The sequence below is a fragment of the Cyprinus carpio genome, chromosome B13, assembly GCF_018340385.1.
Source record: "Cyprinus carpio isolate SPL01 chromosome B13, ASM1834038v1, whole genome shotgun sequence".
NCBI classification, from domain to species: Eukaryota; Metazoa; Chordata; class Actinopteri; order Cypriniformes; family Cyprinidae; genus Cyprinus; species Cyprinus carpio.
In genome coordinates, this window is record NC_056609.1 from 20513019 (window position 1) to 20533579 (window position 20561).

Sequence of the window (20561 nt, forward strand, 5' to 3'; positions counted from 1 at the left end):
GTTTTTAGCTCGGTCTGAGGATGCCGTCTAGGAAAATATGACACCGAAAGGTCGGATAAAATATTTGAGGAAGTAGATGTTTTGAGCTGCCAAGACACTTCCCCCATGGAAAGACGGATTTGTTTTAAAAGGGAAATTATTATAACAACGGCACTTGCCAAATAAGGGAACTGAATTTAGAAACGAATACTTAACACTGTAAACCCTATTTAAATACTCAAAATATTTCGGTGTGAACTTCACAGTGAATTTAAAGGGACAGTTCAACCAAAAAATGACAATTCTGTCATCATTTACTCATACATATGTTGTTCAAAACCTATAGCCTATGACTTTCTTTCCCATATATAATGAAGAAAAGTGTTTGCTTGGTAACCAAAACAGTTTGATGACCACTGACTTCTGTTGTGTAAAAAAAAAAATTCTTCTTGTACTTATGTTCCTCGGAAAAGGGAACAACATGAGTAATGATATGATCTTTTATTTTTGGATAAGATTAACTAACCGAAAGTAGAATGACCTCAGATTTGTGTTAAAATATCATTGTTTCGACTTCATTTGAATTGGCTTAAATTTAGAGAAGATAATATTATAATGTTAAATATGGACAGGAAATTATGACTCTCAACCTTACATTGAATAAACTTAACTTCCCACAGAAGTACACGTTAAACTGCACTTCTGCTATTCATCTGTGTGGAGACAAATGGTAAGTATTGAACAGTAACGTGCACTGAAGGGAACATTAATCAACTTAATAGTGATCCAAAAACATCCATTTAAACAACAAAAAAAAGAGTTTGACTTTTGTGAATTCTACGGTATATTTAGATCATCCAAGTACAAGGGCCTATTGGTATTCCCCATTGTCTTCATTTTGTATTAGATCATTTTGAGCTACTGTATTAAGGGGCATTTTGAAGCCAAAGAAGATCAAGGAAGCTTTGCTGTATGATGATTTACTGGGTTTATTTGCATCTGGCATTCTCCTTACTGGTGCAGAAAGCATTATTGCCTGACCCACTGATGCTCATAGATTTTTCACTCCAGTTCTTTTGAACAGTGTCCATGTGCGACTCTCCATTAGCAAATGCCAGTAAAACACTGAAGCTATTTGATTAGACCCACAGCATAAGTGCAAAGTATTTATTTACTGTGTAATTGAATATTTTTCCACAAAGAACAACACACATGAATGCAGCACACTCAATTATTCAGGATGTTGAAGCCATCCATACAGGTTAATGGAGAGGAATAACGCCTGGGGGTTGCTGTCCAGTGTTTAGGCTGAAAACCCTCTTGTCTGGGTCAGTATGATGAATGGAATCTCTTAATTGTATTGACGTATGGAGACTAGATGCAGGAGATCCAGGCCTTAAGGTTACAGACTGGAATAAAAAGCAACTCTTTGGCTGACAGTGTTTAAAGGTTGTTTCAGGAGCTCAATCTTGAAAAAGATTTTAAAGACCGCGAGCACATATATAAAAGATTCAGGTTGATTCAGTGATATTACATTACACTTTAATAAAACCAGTTAATTTAGATGTCACTACATAAAGAATTTTACTCAGTATTTTTTATGTATTTGCTTTTGATCTGCTGCTGATTGTTTATCATTTTTGTATATACAATTTCATTGTTCAGCAAGGATGCATTAAATTTACCAAAAGTAACATTAAAGCCTTTTATATTGTTTAAAAAAATAATAATTATATTTATTTCAAATAAATGCTATTCTTTTAAACATTATCCATTAGTCATGTAAAAAAAATAATAATCATGGTTTCCACAAAAATGCACAGAAGAACATTTTCAGTGTTTCAAATTTGATAATAATAAATGTTACTTGAGCAATTCACCATATGTGACCATGGACCACAAAACCAGTAGCACAGATATATTTCTAGCAAAAACCAACAATACATTGTATGGGTCAAAATGCTAAATTTTTCTTTTATGCCAAAAATCATTAGGATATTAAGTAAAGATCATGTTCCATGCAGATAATCAAAACTTATTTTTTGATTAGTAATGTGCATTGCTAAGAACTTCATTTGGGCAACTTTAAAGGTGATTTTCTCTATATTTAGATTTTTTTTACACTCTTTTAGATTCCAGATTTTCAAATAGTTGTATCTTTCAGATGACACATAAATCTCAGTTTCAAAAAACTGACCCTTATGACTGGTTTTGCGGTCCAGGTTCACATATTAGAATGATTTCTGAAGGATCATGTGACACTGAAGACCGGAGTAATAACTGCTGAAAATTCAGCATTGCCATCACACAAATAAGTGAACATGAAGAAAAATAATTTTCATTCTTTGAATAATTGGCCAGATTTTGAGTAGATGTATTTAACTTCTTACCTTGCATGCATAAAATGATTTATAACACTATGATCTCATATGTTTACAGTCTAATCATTGGTGCTTTATCTGATGTGGTTTCCTCAGGTTCCACTTCATGGTATTCTTCCATTTCAGCATCATTATGTCTGAGACTCTCAATGAAGTGCACATTTCTTGTGTCTGTTTGTCTGTTCTTGCGTTGGGTATTCTTCGCTGTCTGAGCCCTGTCTGTGGGGCCATGCAGTCGGCTATTGCTAGGAAAAAAAGATGCTCTTTTGCCTGAAATGATGTGGAAGAAAGAGAATGTGTGTTCAGTGTCCTCCCTGTCTGTGACACAGACAGAAGACAGAGCCGGGTCTCTATACGATGACCTGGACTCTTTAGGCGGATCTGACTTCTTCTTTTTGCTCAGTATGAAGTTAAAGAATCCAGTCACTACCAGCATAATTCCTACAAAGAAACAGAGAAAGTTTCTAAATTCATGTTAACCTTTATGTCTGGGGTGGTATCTTTACAGACTATATGACTCCTAATCAAAATCTTTTAAAAATAATAATTCTTATAGATCTCACAAATGAAGTCCAAAATGTCCAAATGAATTGATTTAAGTTTGTTTATATGCTAGTGTATTCACTGGTAGAAATAAGCAGATATTTACCTATTTAAATTGTTTTACAATAATGCTTATCATTTTTTTAAATGTATTATGTATTTATTTACTTTTTAAATATATGTAAAAAGTCAAGCACCTGGTATTACAGCATGCCATACAAGCACTGGATGCAGGAAACACATCAAAGACATCATTGTATAGTATAGAAACTTCTGAAAACCCCCAACATTGGCCATCTTCTTCCAAAGAATGAAAATCTTCCATGTGGGTGGACAACTCCAATCAAGAAAAACAGATATGAATTATTATAATGCATTGATTAAAATTGCAATAATACCACAGATTATGACATAACAAGCACAAGTACATGATTCTTTTAAAATTTGATTGAACATACGGAAGGCACATTGCCAACAGAGTGTCAATGAAATAGGCGACTTCAAAAATCATGATCACCACCGAAGAGAACCTGTAGAGAATTCAAACAGAAGTAAAGCAGTGGTTTATAAAATTTATAGTTTATAAAGTTTATAACTTTAAGAAAAAACAAACAACAGTTTAAAAATTTTTGTTTGTTAAAAATAGTTCAATAAGAGATACCAAAACATACTTTAAAATAAAAACGAAATCAAAATGTACTCTGTTTACATTATTAATACATGTTCTTGGTTTTATTATGAACAATTCAAATGTAACTTTTCACAGTCTAATCACGTCCTGAGAATAAAATGTCCCAATTTACAAGTTTTCTCAATTAAAATCCTAATTCTCACCACAATAAAGTAAACTGGACTGTGAACATGGACTAATGTTGACTTTAATCATTGCTTTTTATTAGATATTCATTATTTAACGGTAACTTGATCATAAACTTCCTGACTGTTTATGGTATTGTGGTGTTCATGCATGTGAACAGCCACTTTATGTTTAATCCCAATGGAAATATCTCCCCGCTGTTCATGCAGAACCTCTCTGGTTTGGCACTGAGCCCGGAAAGATCAGATAATCTGGGACAAGAGGCCCATTTGCCACCATCTGTGTGTAATTCCCAAGAGGCGCTACTGTTTTGCCTGCTATAATTAGAAATGGAATGACTATGGCCTTCAGTAAACATGTTGCTAAGGGTGATGAGCTGTGGCCTGTTTGCTTGTGTAACTAACTTATGATTCTGTTCAGTTGTTTACACCACCCTATGAGTGGCGTCAAAAGCAGTGATAACTCCGGCCAAAGTCAACACTAGGACTGACCCAGATACAAATACTGCGTGTGCATAATAGGTGGATTCTAACAATTAAATTTTAAAAGTGCCTGAACCATTGTTGTTAACTAAAACTAAAGCCATAAAAAAGCCACTGTTACTTAGAATAAATGCTTTGAAACTGAAAAACTCTTTAAATGTATATTCTAAGTCAAAGTACTAAAATAACTTAAAAAAAACAAAAAAAAAAAAACAACTTAAAAAAAAACAAAAAAAAAAAAAAAATGTTTTTGTTATATATAACTATAATACATTTAAAAAAAAAAAAAAACAGACATGAAGGCATGTCTCAGAGAACTTTCATATGAACACTCTTAAAAATTAAAGTAAAAAAAGCTGTCACTGGGGAGGTACACTTTCAAAAGGTACTAACATGTATACCTCTCAGGTGTTATACTGTTTAGGTAATAATATATACATTTTAGGTACTAATATGTACCTTTAAGGTACTAATATGCACCCTCTAGGTACGAATGTGTACCTTTTGAAAATTTGCTTTTCCAGTGACAGCTTTTGTACCTTCTTTGTCTGAGAGTGAATAACAAGGTGCTACGCCTCCCACAGCAGGCCATTTTGATACTCACAGGAGATAGACGGCCAAGCTGTTGAACTCCCCCTGTCTCTGAGTCTCTACACCCACTGCACAAAGCACTGATTGAAACAAACACACAGCGCTCACATTAAACTTAACCTGCAGAAATCATAATCAATAGAAATAAAAATCAATATTCTGAAGCATATGGTGTAATTAACTGAAAAATAATAATCACTGTGTTTTAAATATAATATATCCATATATTTTTAACAGTTGAATAGCAGGCAAAACCTTTGGAATGCAATTTTTATTGTGGCCACTAGATGTCAGATTTGCCACACACCACTGCCGGGCAAATAATATATTCAAAAGGTCAGTATTGTTGTGCTGGTTTTGAAAACAACAATGTACAAACCAAAAATAAATATAACTGAATAAAATACATGTTATTCAATATGAGAGAATTGTGCAGTTCCCTGTGCAATGCAAAGTCTATGGCAAATTGGGGTAATCCATAAGCACATTTGAAACATTTAGTTGAGATTTGTGAATTAAATACTTTAAAAGCATTTTTTTTTGTATTACTAAAAAGTATTACTCTTAGTATTCTTATCATGCATTTAATAACACCATTTAATTTTACTCATATTAATCTGAAACTTGAAAATTTTATTTATTTATTTATCATTAGATTTATTTATTTATCAATCGTTTCTTGTAATTTCTAGAACATTAACAATAAAGCAAGCCAAAACATTTCACAAGCTAAGCATTGTGGGTTAATGAGGATCTAATAGTCTTTTATTATTATTATTATTATTATTATTATTATTATTATTATTGGTATTTGTTTTTTTTTATTTTTTTTTTTTTTTTTTTTTTGGATTGGTTGTAGTAACATTTAAATATGGTTTTGGTTTTTGTTGGACTTTTCATTTGGAGGAATTTCCCTTATACATCCCTACTCATGGCATTTTTAAAAAAAAAATTTTGCATATACATTTATGCTCTATTTCAAATTAAATGAGTCATTACCTAAACAATTGAACAAATCAGCCTTTATTTCCCTCATTTCAAAGCAGGTTATGTTGGGTAATGAGCACAAAATGCACATTTTAGAATTCTACACTTCAGTCACAGGGTAAAACATTGCAATGACTACTAATGCATGTTCCTTGATCAAAGATATTTTTATATTTGTTATGTATAGCACTTTAAGTGAAACAATGGCCTACAAAAGAACAGCAAAGACACAGTCCTACCTGCAGCAGTCGAGATGCCAAGAACTCTGCTGGCACATTCCACTATAACCCACAAAGCTGAGGTCTTCATGGCCAAAATCAAAAGTTTTTTTTCCTTTAGAACATTTGTTGATTGTTAAAGTTCTCTATTGATAGTTTATGAATAGTTTCGAGTCAAAACTTTGTGCAAGGACGACAGTATACCATGGTTAGAAATCTCCTCGCCTAAACAGGAGGGTGTCCCAGTGCAGATTTCACCCTAGTAATCAGCCTAACATAGAAACTAAAACCCAAACACTGACCACCCTCTGCTTGTTCCTGCTGCATTCCACCTCTACTCAAGGTGAGGGGACCAAACAACAAAAAACTTTACAGTTAAAGATTACCTGACTAGGCACTAGCATAGAGCACAAATAAGGCATGTTTCCTGAGGGAAAACTCACACATACACACACACACACACACACACACACACACACACACACACACACACACACACACACACACACACACACACACACACACACACACACACACACACATACATACACATACACATACACATACATAACTGCACACTTCTGCACACAAGCTTGTTGCGGGACGCTTAGAGGTTATGAGCAGTGTGACCTTCATGAGGAGGTATTCCACCCTCCATCCCTTTACAGCTGCTGAGGGACATATTCAAATTAAATTACCTCCAGCCAATCAACCAATTAATCAAAAATGTCCTTGGCCAAGGTCAGATGTGTTTTTACAAAGTAAATGTACATGGAGTGGGTCTCCAACGTCAACTCGATAAGCCCTGTCCTGAACCAGATGATTAATGGTGGAGAAAGCAGCAGTACTTTCATAGTCCAATCCTGACACAAGACAGATGTTAATCATTCTCCAGCAGACACACTGAACAGACACCATCTCTTCCAGTCTTTAGTTACTTGTGTCAAAGGTCAGACTTTTCTCAGTCATAACAGATCACAATTGATTAGAACCACAATGCACCCGCATGACAGCATGACACAGTAAGGGTCCATCTAATTAAATTGATTGACTTAAAAATACATATATGATTAAAAACAAATCAAGAGCAGACTGGAAAACAGGGTTAAGTTAGGAAATTATTTATTTATTTGTTTATTTTATTCAAATCAAATAGATTGTCAAAATATGACATTTATTTTCTGTTAAACATAATATCTAATATAGCTATAACGTGAAAAGTCATGTGTTTTGTGTTTATGCTTTAAATGCATGTCTTAGGACACCAAAATGCACCATATCATGGAATGCACATATACATATACACTTGACAGTCGTTACAGCATAACTGAACACAACTGTAGAGAAATTCATGGTCTATCAAAGAGAAAATCAAAATCATAACTTCCTCTGTGCAGAGTCTCTGAGGTTAAATACCTTGCTGGCCAGCTCATCCTTTAAGAAAATGGATGTTCATAAATAAGCAGAAATAACAGGGGATATGTGGGAGTAACTGGGAAAATAGTACAGATGTGAAATGTAAAGTCTTAAAGATTATGTGACCTGGACATTCGGAGGACAAAAGAGGGACTCTGGAACCAACAGATGAAATGACTTCAGTTCTCAGTTAACTGAGGCCCTGGAGGAGACTTTATGTACTATACATCTTATACCGGCCAGAGTCAAATAGGCTATCTTGGCAAACATTTGGAGAGTTCTCCTCTAATTTACAACTCTGATATCCAAGTTGACTCCTGCTAAGAGGAAAAATGTAAATCCCCTAACATTAGAACAAGGCTACCTTTGTTTTCTGCCTGGATCAACTGTTTTCCAGATTAGCTGCATATTATTGCAGGTATGTGTGTGCATTTTTGTGCTACGTTCTTGATTCAGGCTATGAATTTAGTCACTGACCACTAAAAACAAGATGAATAGCTTGATCAAAAACTGTATTATAACAAACCTATGCACATATATATGGAATGTGGCTCCTTACAAAATACAACATCTAATAAATAATATAAAAAAACATACAATCACAAGAATTACAGTCTTTTCAACAGATTTTCAATGTCTCAGACATTTGAGGGATTTTTTTATCATTTGCCAAGGGAAAGTCCAATAAGTTATGAAAGACATGGCAACCTGGGTCAGAACATAATGATCTGTGCTGAGTTTACTGCAGTGGGTTTAGTTTGAAAGCTGAATTTAGAAATATTGGTCTCTGTGATGTTGAAAAAGCCCTAACCCTAGTTTACTCTAGTTTATTACGTTGATTTTGTTAAGACAGCATAATAGTAGTATTGTTTTCTTGCAATGACTTGATTGTGTCACTTGTTTGTTGCTTTGGATGAATGAGTCTGCTAAATGAATAGATGCAAATGTAAATTTATCCACTATGGAGCTATGACTCGCTTTGTACTACTTGCATCTTTCAAGCTCACAGCATAGAGTTGTTATCCATGTAAAATAAAATGCATGCATGCAGAAACATTGTCATGGAATAACTTTACCACCGAAACATCTTTTAACCTTTTGACAACTCCAGTGCTATATGATAAACAGTGCAACAGAAAATAAATATCAACATTTGCAGCTAGTGAAAATTTCATGTTAATGCATGCTATGTGTACTATAGACTAAATAATGCAAATAGAGTTTGGTATCATAATAAATTATTTAGAATATATATAGAGAAAATAAATAAATCTTAAACAAAAGATATTGATAAACTGAAAGGTTTGTTTAAAAAAAAACATAGGGAAAAGTACATTTGTTTAGAGTTATTTGAGTAAAAAAAAAAAAAAGAATCATTCACAATAAGATCAACAAAATGCATCTAGAAAATAGACAGGATGTATTTTCATGTCATGCCAACCATATGCCGTTATGACAATGAGAATAAAACAACATATAAATATCAATTACTTGTTCCTAAAAAACATTAAACCAGAAACCAATATACATAAATACTTGGCATTTAGGTTTTGTTTTATATCTTGGTTTGCAACATGTCTGGGTTTCTGTCTGCAAGGACACATAATAATTATTTTAGTCAGAGCTGAACCACACTGAGCTGCGATGCTGTAAAGACTGACTGGTTACTGGCTAATACACACATTGCTGAGTCAAAGTGACCCTTAAATCATGCTCTCCAAACATTCACGTTCATCACATTAATGGGCCTTGAAATGATTTTTACTCATTTGTCCCATTCATACATAAACACATGCTGGGTGTGAATGACTCCTATAGGGAATGATATATGAAATTTGATGGCCTTTTGCGGCACTTGATATATTTCTTTACCTCAACAAGAAAAAAATCTTATCTTTAGTGAAGTACAAACATCACATATGCCACAGAGCCATTTATCTTGTTGGCACACAGCTGACAGACCTTTTCTACAGCAAATCTACTGCAGATAATTTAATGGCGTCGATGGTGTTAATGAGCTTGATAAGGTGTCATGGTATAGCAGTCAGTTATAACACAACATTTCATCAGACAGCCCAATACGTAATTGTGTTAATCATATGTGCGGGATCGCTGTGAGCTGTTGGAATTTCCCGACCCACTGTTGTAATAACAAGAGGTCTCTGTGTTTTGCAAGCAGTGGTTTAATCATGATTTGTAGAATTCACGTTAAAATATGATATTTAGATAAAAAAAGGTGATTTGCAATAAGTTACAGGAGAATATGCAGCTGTAGATGAACCATATTGTTTAATGTGTGTTTCTGGACTCCCCCTCGTTTCCCATTCTATATGGAGATCTCTGCATGGAGCTGTTATTCATCACGGCCTACTGGGGTACATTTAATCTTGATTACAATGGCAATTTTATCTTGCTTTATAAACATCTCATGAGATGTATTCTTGTTCAACATCAAACTTCTCTGCATTCAGAAAGACCTTTGCTTTTGTTGCAACATGAAGTGAAGAAAAAGGTCATTTTTCAGAAGGTTTTGTGCTTTATGTAAATAATATCAAGATGACTGATCACTAAAATACTGATCCTTTTTTTCTATTTTTTATGCTATACACGATCACATCCACAAAGGATTTGTATGAAAGATGGAAAAGCCCTTGTGTGCTTTTCAGCAGTTAAAATTATTTGCTTTTTTTATTGTATTATTTTTAATATAAATGCACTACTGTTTAAATGTTTTGGGGTTGGTAAGATTTTTTTAATGTTCTTAAAAGTCACCAAGGGTGCATTTAATTGATTCAAAATATAGTAAAATCTCAAACACTGCGAAATATTATTACAATTTAAAATAATTGAATGAATTTTCAGCACCCATAACTCCAGTCTTCAGTGTCACATTCAGAAATAGTGCTGAAGAAACATTTCTTAAGTTCAAAATAACAGCATTTATGAATTATATTAATTTATGCATAAAAAACTTTCCACTTTCATATTGACTTAATTTCTAGTGAGAAATGAGGAAATGAGCATTGCAGTCACTAATTATTTGCTTAGGCATTACTAAAGCTCATCTGTTCAAGATCATTCGACATGACGTGCAACTTAAAACCTGATCTGAAACCAGTTTCAACAAAAGGTATCTTCATTTAAATCTAAATCTAGTGACAAAACCCAAGCTTTATGCCTTGAGACACACCACTAGTAAGGCATTTCATGCATTTAACAAATTTGATGGCAACACTGACACTAAGTGGCTGCAGGGGAAATTGCATTTTTTTATTTATTTTTTTTTCTATGGCTTTCATCAAAGCTTTGTGTATTGCCCTATTTTCAACCTCCACTAACAGGAATATGTTTTGTGTGATCATTCATGAGAAACATTGAGAGGATGCAGAAATAGGACTCACTGACCTTTGCCTTTTGAGGGAGATGATAAATGAGGTTAGAGGAGTGGTGGCATCAGCTGATGACAGGAGGAGCATCAGTGGAGTCTGTGTAGCTTCATGCTGGAAGGAGCCACAGAGCTCCAGCTGTGAATCAGAACCACCATCTCAAACTGTCCTTGTTACAGTCTATTACTGTGATCTCCAAAACACAGCTATACTCTAATAAGATGGTAGAGATCATAACTGATCCTGGACTAAATAACCTATTTCATCTCTGCCATTTCCCAGCCAAAAGAATCACAAAATAAATTACCCATGACTCCCCTCCGGGTACAGAGGGATTCAGAAGGCTTTCGGGTGGCTTATCTGATGAGTCAGTTCATACTGGGAAAGAGAACTGATTCCTGTTATGCGTTAGTAAAGAAGAAAGTAATCTAATTATAAGAAACTGAAGTCATAGTTCACGCTGTTACGCAAATCTTGAAATACAATAAAACTGGGAAAAAATGAAATAAATACACAAAAAACATCTGTTCAGCAAAACAAATCCAGCGAATTATAACAAATCATGATGATCTATGAATATGATTACTGACATGTGCATCTTCCTAAAATATAGGGGCTGCTATATATTTCCATTTATACTCTTTAAGAAAAAAGTGAATTGTAAAAAGTGTCTATTAAGTGATAGATGGATAGATGGATGGACGGACATGAATCTAAAATAATAATGTTAAAAAAAAGTCATATTCTAAGTGCACATTTTAATTAAACTTAAGTACAGAGCAGTCATATCTTAAGTGTGCATTTCTGATATTAATACATCTGTTAAACAGGTACCATAATTACCATAAAGTGTGCACTTAATCTGAAGTCATAGTTCATGCAAATCTTGAAAAAACAAATAAATTGGAAATAAAATTAAACAAAAACAAACACAGACAAACACACACAAAATAAATATATAAATAAATGTAGATGTAAAATAACCATGTTATGCATTTCCTTTATATTTTAAGTGCACACTTTAATTTAACTAAATGTGTATGCATGGTTGGGGGGGGGGTCTACAAAATTAAAGTCATATCTTAAGTGTGCACTTATGATATTAATGATATATGTTGTACCGTGTACCATAATTAATAAAATTTGGATTGCAACCCTTTGCTGCAAAGGTGTATCAGGACTGTTTGCACACTAGATGGGCCCTGTGTTCAAATTCTTGTCATTTAATCTCTGGGTGATCCTCAGCTTTAGTGAGTTACTGGCCTGAGCCCCTCTCATTATTTCTGATTGCTCCACTCTTTGTTCCTCTAAGCAGTGCTTCATAAAACTCTATGAGCGGAGATAGAGCCTGACAACCATGGTGTTTCTATGGGGCCCTCGCTGCACTTCAGCTGGATTAGAAAATGCCGCAAGTGGATGAGTGCAGAGGCTGCCGTGCTGATGAGTATGTCCTTGTGAAGGACACACAAGACTAATACCCTGCACCTGGGATCTATTAGATCACCATATAAAACAAATTGGTGGTGTTTTATCAGCAGTTTTGACAAGAGCAGACATTGCATGTCTACTGTAAATATGAATCTTTGCTAAACTTCAGACTATCACATTTAGAGGTTCTTAGGATCATAACAATCCATGAGACAGCCAGATGAGCACTTCGGGTGCACACATGCATATCTCAGTGCTGATTTACTCCAGTTAAAAGGAGAGCACCACATCTCCTCCTCAACGTCCCTGAAGGTTGAGTTGAAGGACACCAGAGGAATTTTTCATAGCATTTGACATCTGAAATGTTCCCTGTCTGTAATAACATGGGCTGCTCCTGCACCTTCTGACTTTGTGGTTATTTTTTGCTCTGATTTTGAAGAGTGCAGGAAATCATTACAGTTCTTATGCAAGATGGTAAGCTCATCATTATGTCAGTCAGGGATTTGCTTTAAAATGAAGACATCTGTTCTTCTGACAAATGGAATATAAATGATGGACTCAAATAAAGGCAAGCACAATGAAAGTCATCTTAAAGTAATATCATTTTAATTTCATACACTGATGACTGCAGAAATTGAGCAATTACTAACAACCTTCATTGCACTTTAATGTAAAAATATAATATATAATAGGGAAATTGGATATATATAATAATGGAAAACATACTATGTGGGTTCAAAAGTCCAAGATCACCCTTAAACCTAGTAATAAACAAATGTAAAAAATAAATAAAAATTCAATAAAAAAAAATTAATTTATATTTTTTAAGAAAATACCAAAAACCTTTCATGAATGTTCATGAATTTTTCAATACATTTTTTTTCTTTCAATTTTTTTTTATAAAAATGTAATAATTTGTAATGGAAAAATAAAACTATTTTCACTAGTGGTCGCAAACCTTTTAAGCTAATCATTTCCAGACATGTCATTCCAACACTAAAAGCTGAAATGAACACCACAATGTTTTACAAATTTATGTTTTTCAATACATCTTCTTTTTAGAAAATGTATATATTTCACCAAAGTCATTTATACCTGGCTAGCTATGTCTAAGGAAAGCTGTGTGTGTCAAAGGAGTAGCATCAATCTCTCAAAAAAAGGAAATGGAGGAGAGATTCTAGCCGTGAGGAAAACAAATAGGTTTTGAGAGCCCATAGATCTTTTCTCTTACTGTGGTCGTTTTTCTTGAGAAGAATTCTGTGGAATGCAATATTTCACTAAGCCAGAAGCTGCACTGTAATACACTACCAATTAAAAATATACCTATGTATTTCTTATAGAAGAGGGAATAATTTCACAGTTTAAATGAGAAACAGCACTGAATTAGCAAGATGGAGATGTTGTACAGAATTATTCCATCCTTTTTGTTTGAATGTGTTTGTGAAGAGAAAGAACACTGCCATATGTTTCTGGAATAGAAGAACTGTAGTAAAAATGATCCCTAAACTATTTTATTTGTTGAGTAATGACTAAAGGGGTTTTACTAAAGCAGATCTCGCTTTGCTTGTTCAGAAAAGTGTGGTGGTGTATTTCTGAGGAACTATTGACATAGGACTAGCAATTATATATAGCAAATAAATATTGGAATGTGTCTGCAGAATTAAATCCCATCAGACAGAATGACTTTAACAAGTGTATTTTAAAGAGATGTTGCATGTTTATTCTCTATTGCACATCATCTTACACCAGTCACATTACAGATAGTGGTGATAAATGAGCCAATTAGTTGTGGGTGGACTTCTGGAGTCTTGGATTAAAAGAGAGTCATGGAAGGCTGTAATGAGCCAGGCTTCTGTCATTGGACAGATTTGTCAGAGAGATTAATGAGTGTAAATGAACAGCTTTTTGTGTGGAAGAATGTAATACAGTCCAACAGTTTAATTGCCATCAACTACATCTATCAGACAAAAGAGCTGCTTCCACAAACAAAAGCAATGATTAATATGCATTTATTAAACAATCCAAAAATGAAATGTAGCTGTAATTTGCAGGTAAAAGCAAATTGCTGTTTATCTGAAAGCTACACTGCCCCCTTTTGGAGACTTTCAGAATGGTCTCCAGAGAACAACATGATAAACAGTATCATTACCATTTACAATGTAGTGTAGTACTAGCAGAAAGTTGATTAGGACCCAAGTGTACAACATCTCTTAAACCATAATTCACCTCCGAGGTTGCCAAATCCCTGTCATGACAATTATAGCTGTAATCTGTAATCATGTAACCAACTGTTGCACCAGTATTATATCTTTATGTCTCAAAATGGCCAGTGCACATAAAGAGAAAACACTCTCGTAACCCACATGGCCCTGAAGTGCATTACCAATAAAGTCAGAATGTAAGGAACCTCCTGGCCCATTTTTACCCACTTCATTTGGCCGTATGTTGTGAATTTTATGGATCATGCATGAGCCAGACTGGAGCCCACTAAAGTCAGCGGCAGCTGGCAGTCACCAGCACAGTTGCTCTGCCAGTCTGGCTGTCTTTAGAGACTGAACATTTCTGAATAGAGCTCAGTGAATTCTGTCATGGCTCAGTGGTGGTCCAGAATTCAGATTGCATGCAGCAATTAATCAGAATCTGAAAGGTAATTTACCAGACTGCTTTACTGCTTCACCTAAACAATGTATTAGCTTAATTTGCTTCCTGTAAACCTAGTGTGACTTTGCTCTAAGACAGTTTGATGGCAAACAGGATGCATTATGCTTCCAAAAAGTTGTAAGACAAGTGTTTTGGGCCAGAGGTAATATTAAACAGTATGTCAGAAATACCCATGCAAATAAATAAAATAAATGGTTGGTTAGGTATGAAACCACAGCATGTAGAGTTTAAGAAAAGTGAGAGGAGACCATGATGAGGCTTGCACAAGACTTTACACCACACTTGACAGGACATTTAACATGCTAACACACAAACATGTAACTCAAAATGACTGCAAAACTTTTATATTCTAAAATTACATTCTAAAGAAAAGAATTAGCTGGTTGCTTTTGTTAGAAGCCTGAAAAACCAAATACTGGCTATGAATCCATAATGAAGCATTTTCCCTTAATGAAAGGAACAGTCAAAACCTACATTGTGAGCAGTGACAAATCAATGAAAAAGAGAAATAAAGACTATGGTGTAATGAATGAAGACTTTGTTAATAAAATACAGTTTGCACTGACAGTTGTAATGAGATCAACACAGTAATGGTAATTTTACCATCCTAAATTAACACAAGCCTAAGTATGGTTAACTGGCTAAGTGACCAAATCTAAACTAAAGACAGCGATAACCAGAAGAGGTTTGGTTATTTTTTCATCTTAGGGTCTTAAGTTACAGATGAGATTACGCAAGCATTCATGTCAAAATAATGGAAAACACCAGGCTTACAAAAGTTGCCACAGACCAAGAGTGCTGCGTAGCTTTCATTACACATTTCTGTTCAACAGAATTCTTTAAAAATGAACTGAAAGAAAAAGGATCAGAAGAGGATAAATTTCTCATTTTGCCTTTGAGTTTATGTTTGGAAGCAACCTCAGACTCCTTACTCTGAAAGGAGCTGTTGCTTTCAGACTCTTGATCTTACCCTAACCCTAGCGGTTCCTTTTCTCTATGAGGAGGTCATCTAATAAGATCTGGTTTGTAAAACGAGTTTTCTTGGAGAGCTTTACATTATGTTTAGTGGAACACAGCTGAATTAAAGTAGTAGCCTATTTTAGATATATTTTCATGTCTGCCATGAATTCATAATAAATAACAAATGTTTCAGAGATTTAAGTGCATGTTTTTGTCATATATCCTAATATCTTCTTCTGAGCCGAGATCTGGGTCTATAGAAGCTTACAGGTTGTTGCTCTACAAATGTTATGGTTCTGTCAAGAGACAGATGGGAGATGTCACTGCATAAGCATTACATGAAACATGACATAATCCATTATGTCCATCAAGCACTGATGCTCTATTTACCATAACACTCCTCAACCCTGTTACAAATAAGTGAGTGCAACCTATCCTATCCTATAGGTTTGCTTTCTGTTGTGTTTTTATTGTGCTACTAAGTGTTACAAAGGTTTTTCCTTTCCTTTTAATCATTGTATGAACACCATGACAAAGACTTGAAAAGTCATCATTCTTAAAGTGCTGCATTGTTTTTGGGAAAAACAAAACCCCCAAAGCTCTTTAACCTTGTGTGCCATGAACACTGATGTCCTAGGCATAAAACATAATCATTCTTACAATCAAAACAGGAAACTAAATATGAATGACTTGACAATAGAGGTGAGAGGACATCTTTCTGACCCTGAAAAGGCAGTGAACTCTGATCACGGATGTTGTGATGGCCGTCAACATTTGCTTATGATGGGGTAAACTGAATGTTTTTCCACAGAATAAGGTTGCTTCAACCCATTCTCCAGAAAGTAGATCATTACTCACAGATTTTTGATTTCATGCCCAGGATTATGAAATTAAAACAAACAAACAAACAAATATACAAAAAAAAGAAAAGAATGTCTGGCATCCAAAGCCCATTTAAACTCAGTCAAGCAAATATGAGAAATGACTAAGGAGACCCCTGAGATTTTTTTTAGCCATTGATAATGTGTTTTTTGGAAGGCACACTGAGCACCCTATAAAACATACATTTTTAAATTGTTATTTGATTAGCAAACACTCTTATGACTTCTGAGTGTTGTAATTTGTAGTCCTAAATGGCCTTATTAACCAGAAGTATTTGCACTTTGATGGAACATAAATGCAATTTTTTTGCATTCCCTTTCCTTTATTTTATTTAGAACTTTAAATTATTGAACATACTGTACTGGCGAACCAATAATGTCCCACAGGCTGATAATATGGCAGAGCCAACAGCTACAGTTAAACTCTTGTTTTCACAGACGGATGACTGAACGTGCCAAAAAAGAACTCACACCTGCAATATAAGTTTGAATACACGGATTTAAAAACCGGCAGGATAAATGGACAGGGAGCCAAGAGAAACAAACAGACAAGAACAAGCGTATGGAGCCAAGGCAGCGGTGTGGCCATCCGCAGCTCTTCTCTCACACTCCTGCAGAGCCCAGCTGAGCAGAATGACAAACAAAAGCTTTCAAAGATGAGCCACTGGGGCATTAATCTCTATTATTACACATGGTATAGATAAACACTGGGCATGTTCTGCTGTTATTTCAATGTCAAAGTAAAGGTTTATTCCTGCAGCCTATAGACGGTGGTTTTAATGTTACCACAGGAGCCCGATGTCTTCCCACAAAGGAACAGAAGTCCTGCAAGGCTGTGTGGTCATGTCAGCAAAGCTTTGATTAAGATTAAATGGTGTTTTCAGGTGATAATTTGTATGTATTGATTAAAACCAGATGAATTTTAAACCACATTTAGCAGCTGTGAATGTTTTAAATCACATCTGAGCTGCCACATCATACAAAGTCAAAATGATTAATTCACAGTACCTAAAGTGCAATTAATAGCATATTTATAGAGTCTAGACACTTTTTATATCCATAAGCCCAAATAGTTACAGTAAATATTCCAAATGTGTTTCAGTTAATATTATTTTGTTTACGTTATTCCAGATGTGATAAACTGTTGTGATAGTACACCACGTGTGTGCTGATTCTGTCATTAAATGCTAAATGACTAAAAACGTTTGTAAACACAAGTTACAATGCAGACATTTCCATGTTAAGTCTCTCTGACAAATGTTCTCCATCTGTCTTATCTGGGATGTCTGCTGACGCAATTTTGCCAAATACTTCTCAGACAAATCCAACATTGCATGGATTTTGTCTCCTTCATGGGAAAACTACTCTTTTCAGCCATGAATTCTGCTGGACTGTGATAATGTAATAATCAGCCTGTCACACACTATGAATATAAAAACACAGAAGGCTTCACGCTTACAATATTTAAACAAAACTTTAGATTGACAAGCCACAATATCCTAATCCTCTCAATACTTTATAAATGATTTGGACTGCTTCAAGACCGTAAAGGCACTTTAAAAAAATACAAGAGCATTTTTTCAAAAAACATGGCACTCCAATCCATCTCACCTTGCACTTTTAAATCCAACCTAGGCTACCTACATTTTCCAAAAACATACACAATTCTCTGCAGTGTCCAGATGAAATGAACACTAGAAGCAGTAAAATGCCAACTGTTTTTATTCCTTGTCACACAAGTTGATTATGATGTAGATATTTGTCCTTCTACGTACATTTTCCAAAAACATACACAATTCTCTGCAGTGTCTAGTTGAAATGAACACTAGAAGCAATAAATTGCCAACTGTTTTTATTCCTTGTCACACAAATTGATTATGGGGTAGATGATGAACTTTTACCATAATGCATCACATAACCAGCTCCAACTTGCTCGGTAGCTCACCTATTGCACTTAACAATGTAGAGTGCTTGAGTCCTGTGAAACCTGTGAAATTTGCTTTTGTTAACACTATTGGTTAGGTTTAGGGTAGGGTTTAGTAGGTGCTGGGAGAGAAGACAACAATGCCGGTGCTTTTGACATATGTAAGTAGGTTTACATGTAAAGGATTTGCCACTGATGTTAGGTATATGATGTCACACTTGTCCGTGTGTGAAGACGTTGCGCAGCACAAATCCATGAACGAATGTTCAGAAGTGAGGTAAACTTCAACAGATTTGACCTGCTCAGGGAGTAGGGAGCAATGAACACTGTGTAGCGACCATGTCAATGGGAACAAAGTTCATGCACGGAGCTCACTTCTAACGAGCGAATTATCTGAATCAGGTGTGTTAACAAAGAGAGACATGCAAAATATGCAGAGCTGGGAGGCACGAGGACTGGAATTGAGAACCGCTGGTGTAGAGAAGCGCTTGTTGTTTGTCGTTTCTCTGATCACAAATGCATGGTTTTATGTTTACCCGGCACGATGCAATGCGTAGTAAAAAAGTATGTGTAATTATTTTTAGTAATTATTTATGTAATAAATGAATGAAATGGCTCGTTTGTAATGCGTTTTATTGTTTTTGTCACAGTATGGCAAGGGGCGTAACATTTCCATCACACCCTTGAGGCATTCGCCAATCATAAAGCACTGGATAGTTGGCCAAAAATCGACGCGTTTCAGAAAGGTGGGGCATAGAGGAGAAACAATAATGTACAGTATGTGGAAAATTATGTTATTTTAACCATAAACCGCATAAACACATTTCATTACACCAAATACACGAAATAATGTTCTTTTTAGCAACACCATATGACCCCTTTAAAGGCGATAAGTTTAGCCTTTTACTGTCACTCTTCAGACATTTAATTTTTCCAACTGCTTTGATACGTACAATAACCATCTTTATAAAACATTTCCAGATTCACATTCATCATCTATTTCAGAAAAAATCCGAATGCTGAACAACTAAATATCTTACTTTGAAAGTCTTGCAAAATGTGCAAGAAGCAACATAATATAATTTTTTAGAAAGGATACCACAGGCATGTATTTCCAATGAGCCTCAGTTGTTTAAATCTAAAAGATAGGCACCACTCGCAGCACAGCTTTAAATTCAATTTTAGCCTGAATTTGGTGTGCATTGTACAGTATTTACATTCCTTATAAAAATAAATAAATAAATAAATTAAACTAGGTTTTTCCAAAACAAACTTAAGATGCACCAAATGAAAATGTGCTGATATTTCACTTGTAGTCCCTTTCTATCAGTGCTCACCTTACCAATGCAGCAGGAGGCCCCTGACCTGTGTCCTGGCCCTGTGGCCCCTCAACCCCTTTGAATAATGCCCAGGGATCCCTGGAGGATGTGAGATCACAGCCTGCAGGATGTTAGTCATTAACCAAGACCCAGTGCTCCACTCGGGGACCAGGCCTAATTGTTTTTCTCTCACCCAGGTTAAGAAAGGCACAGCTGGTCCATGCAGATACATAATAATTTATGGTTATATGAATGCTGATTGCACTTTGAAATCTTTATTGCTCTCACTGGTATTTAAAGTTGTGTAAACCTGTTCAAGAATGTAAATCTATCTGTCTGTCCATCCATCCATCTAGTAGCATTAAAACAATTAATTCTATTTTTTATGAAGACAAAATAGTATAGATTGTATTGGTTACCAATCATAACATTTAGATAAAACGTCTAAAAACCATGAAAATAATTTACCAATGGTTTGTTCAGATGTGGTTTGTGCACAGTAACATCCCTTTAACCTTTGAGATCCACAATGATCCTTTGTACAAATGAGTGAACCTCAACAACCAAGAAAGATGACAGTTTTCCCAT

At 34.9% G+C, this 20561-nt stretch overlaps 1 protein-coding gene across 1 annotated transcript; it reads right to left on the reverse strand.

The window, feature by feature from the left end:
- Positions 1 to 2202: 2202 nt before the first annotated feature.
- tmem72 (transmembrane protein 72) lies at positions 2203 to 6391 on the reverse strand. Its single transcript, XM_019114157.2, has 5 exons — positions 6020 to 6391; positions 4807 to 4873; positions 3362 to 3433; positions 3101 to 3240; positions 2203 to 2801 (listed from the first exon to the last, which is right to left on the reverse strand). Exons 1-5 carry the CDS (start codon positions 6087 to 6089, stop codon positions 2413 to 2415), a joined length of 738 nt encoding a protein of 245 aa, XP_018969702.1. The 5' UTR covers positions 6090 to 6391; the 3' UTR covers positions 2203 to 2412.
- Positions 6392 to 20561: the final 14170 nt, after the last annotated feature.

What these genes read in the sequence shown, in the direction of transcription:
- tmem72 (XM_019114157.2), bottom strand. Translation starts at nt 6,089, where the DNA reads ATGAAGACCTCAGCTTTGTGGGTTATAGTGGAATGTGCCAGCAGAGTT. An exon ending in TGGCATCTCGACTGCTGCAG is followed by an intron (nt 4,874 to 6,019) that starts GTAGGACTGTGT and finishes TGTTTCAATCAG; the next exon opens with TGCTTTGTGCAGTGGGTGTA. An exon ending in CTGTTGGCAATGTGCCTTCC is followed by an intron (nt 3,241 to 3,361) that starts GTATGTTCAATC and finishes TCTTGATTGGAG; the next exon opens with TTGTCCACCCACATGGAAGA.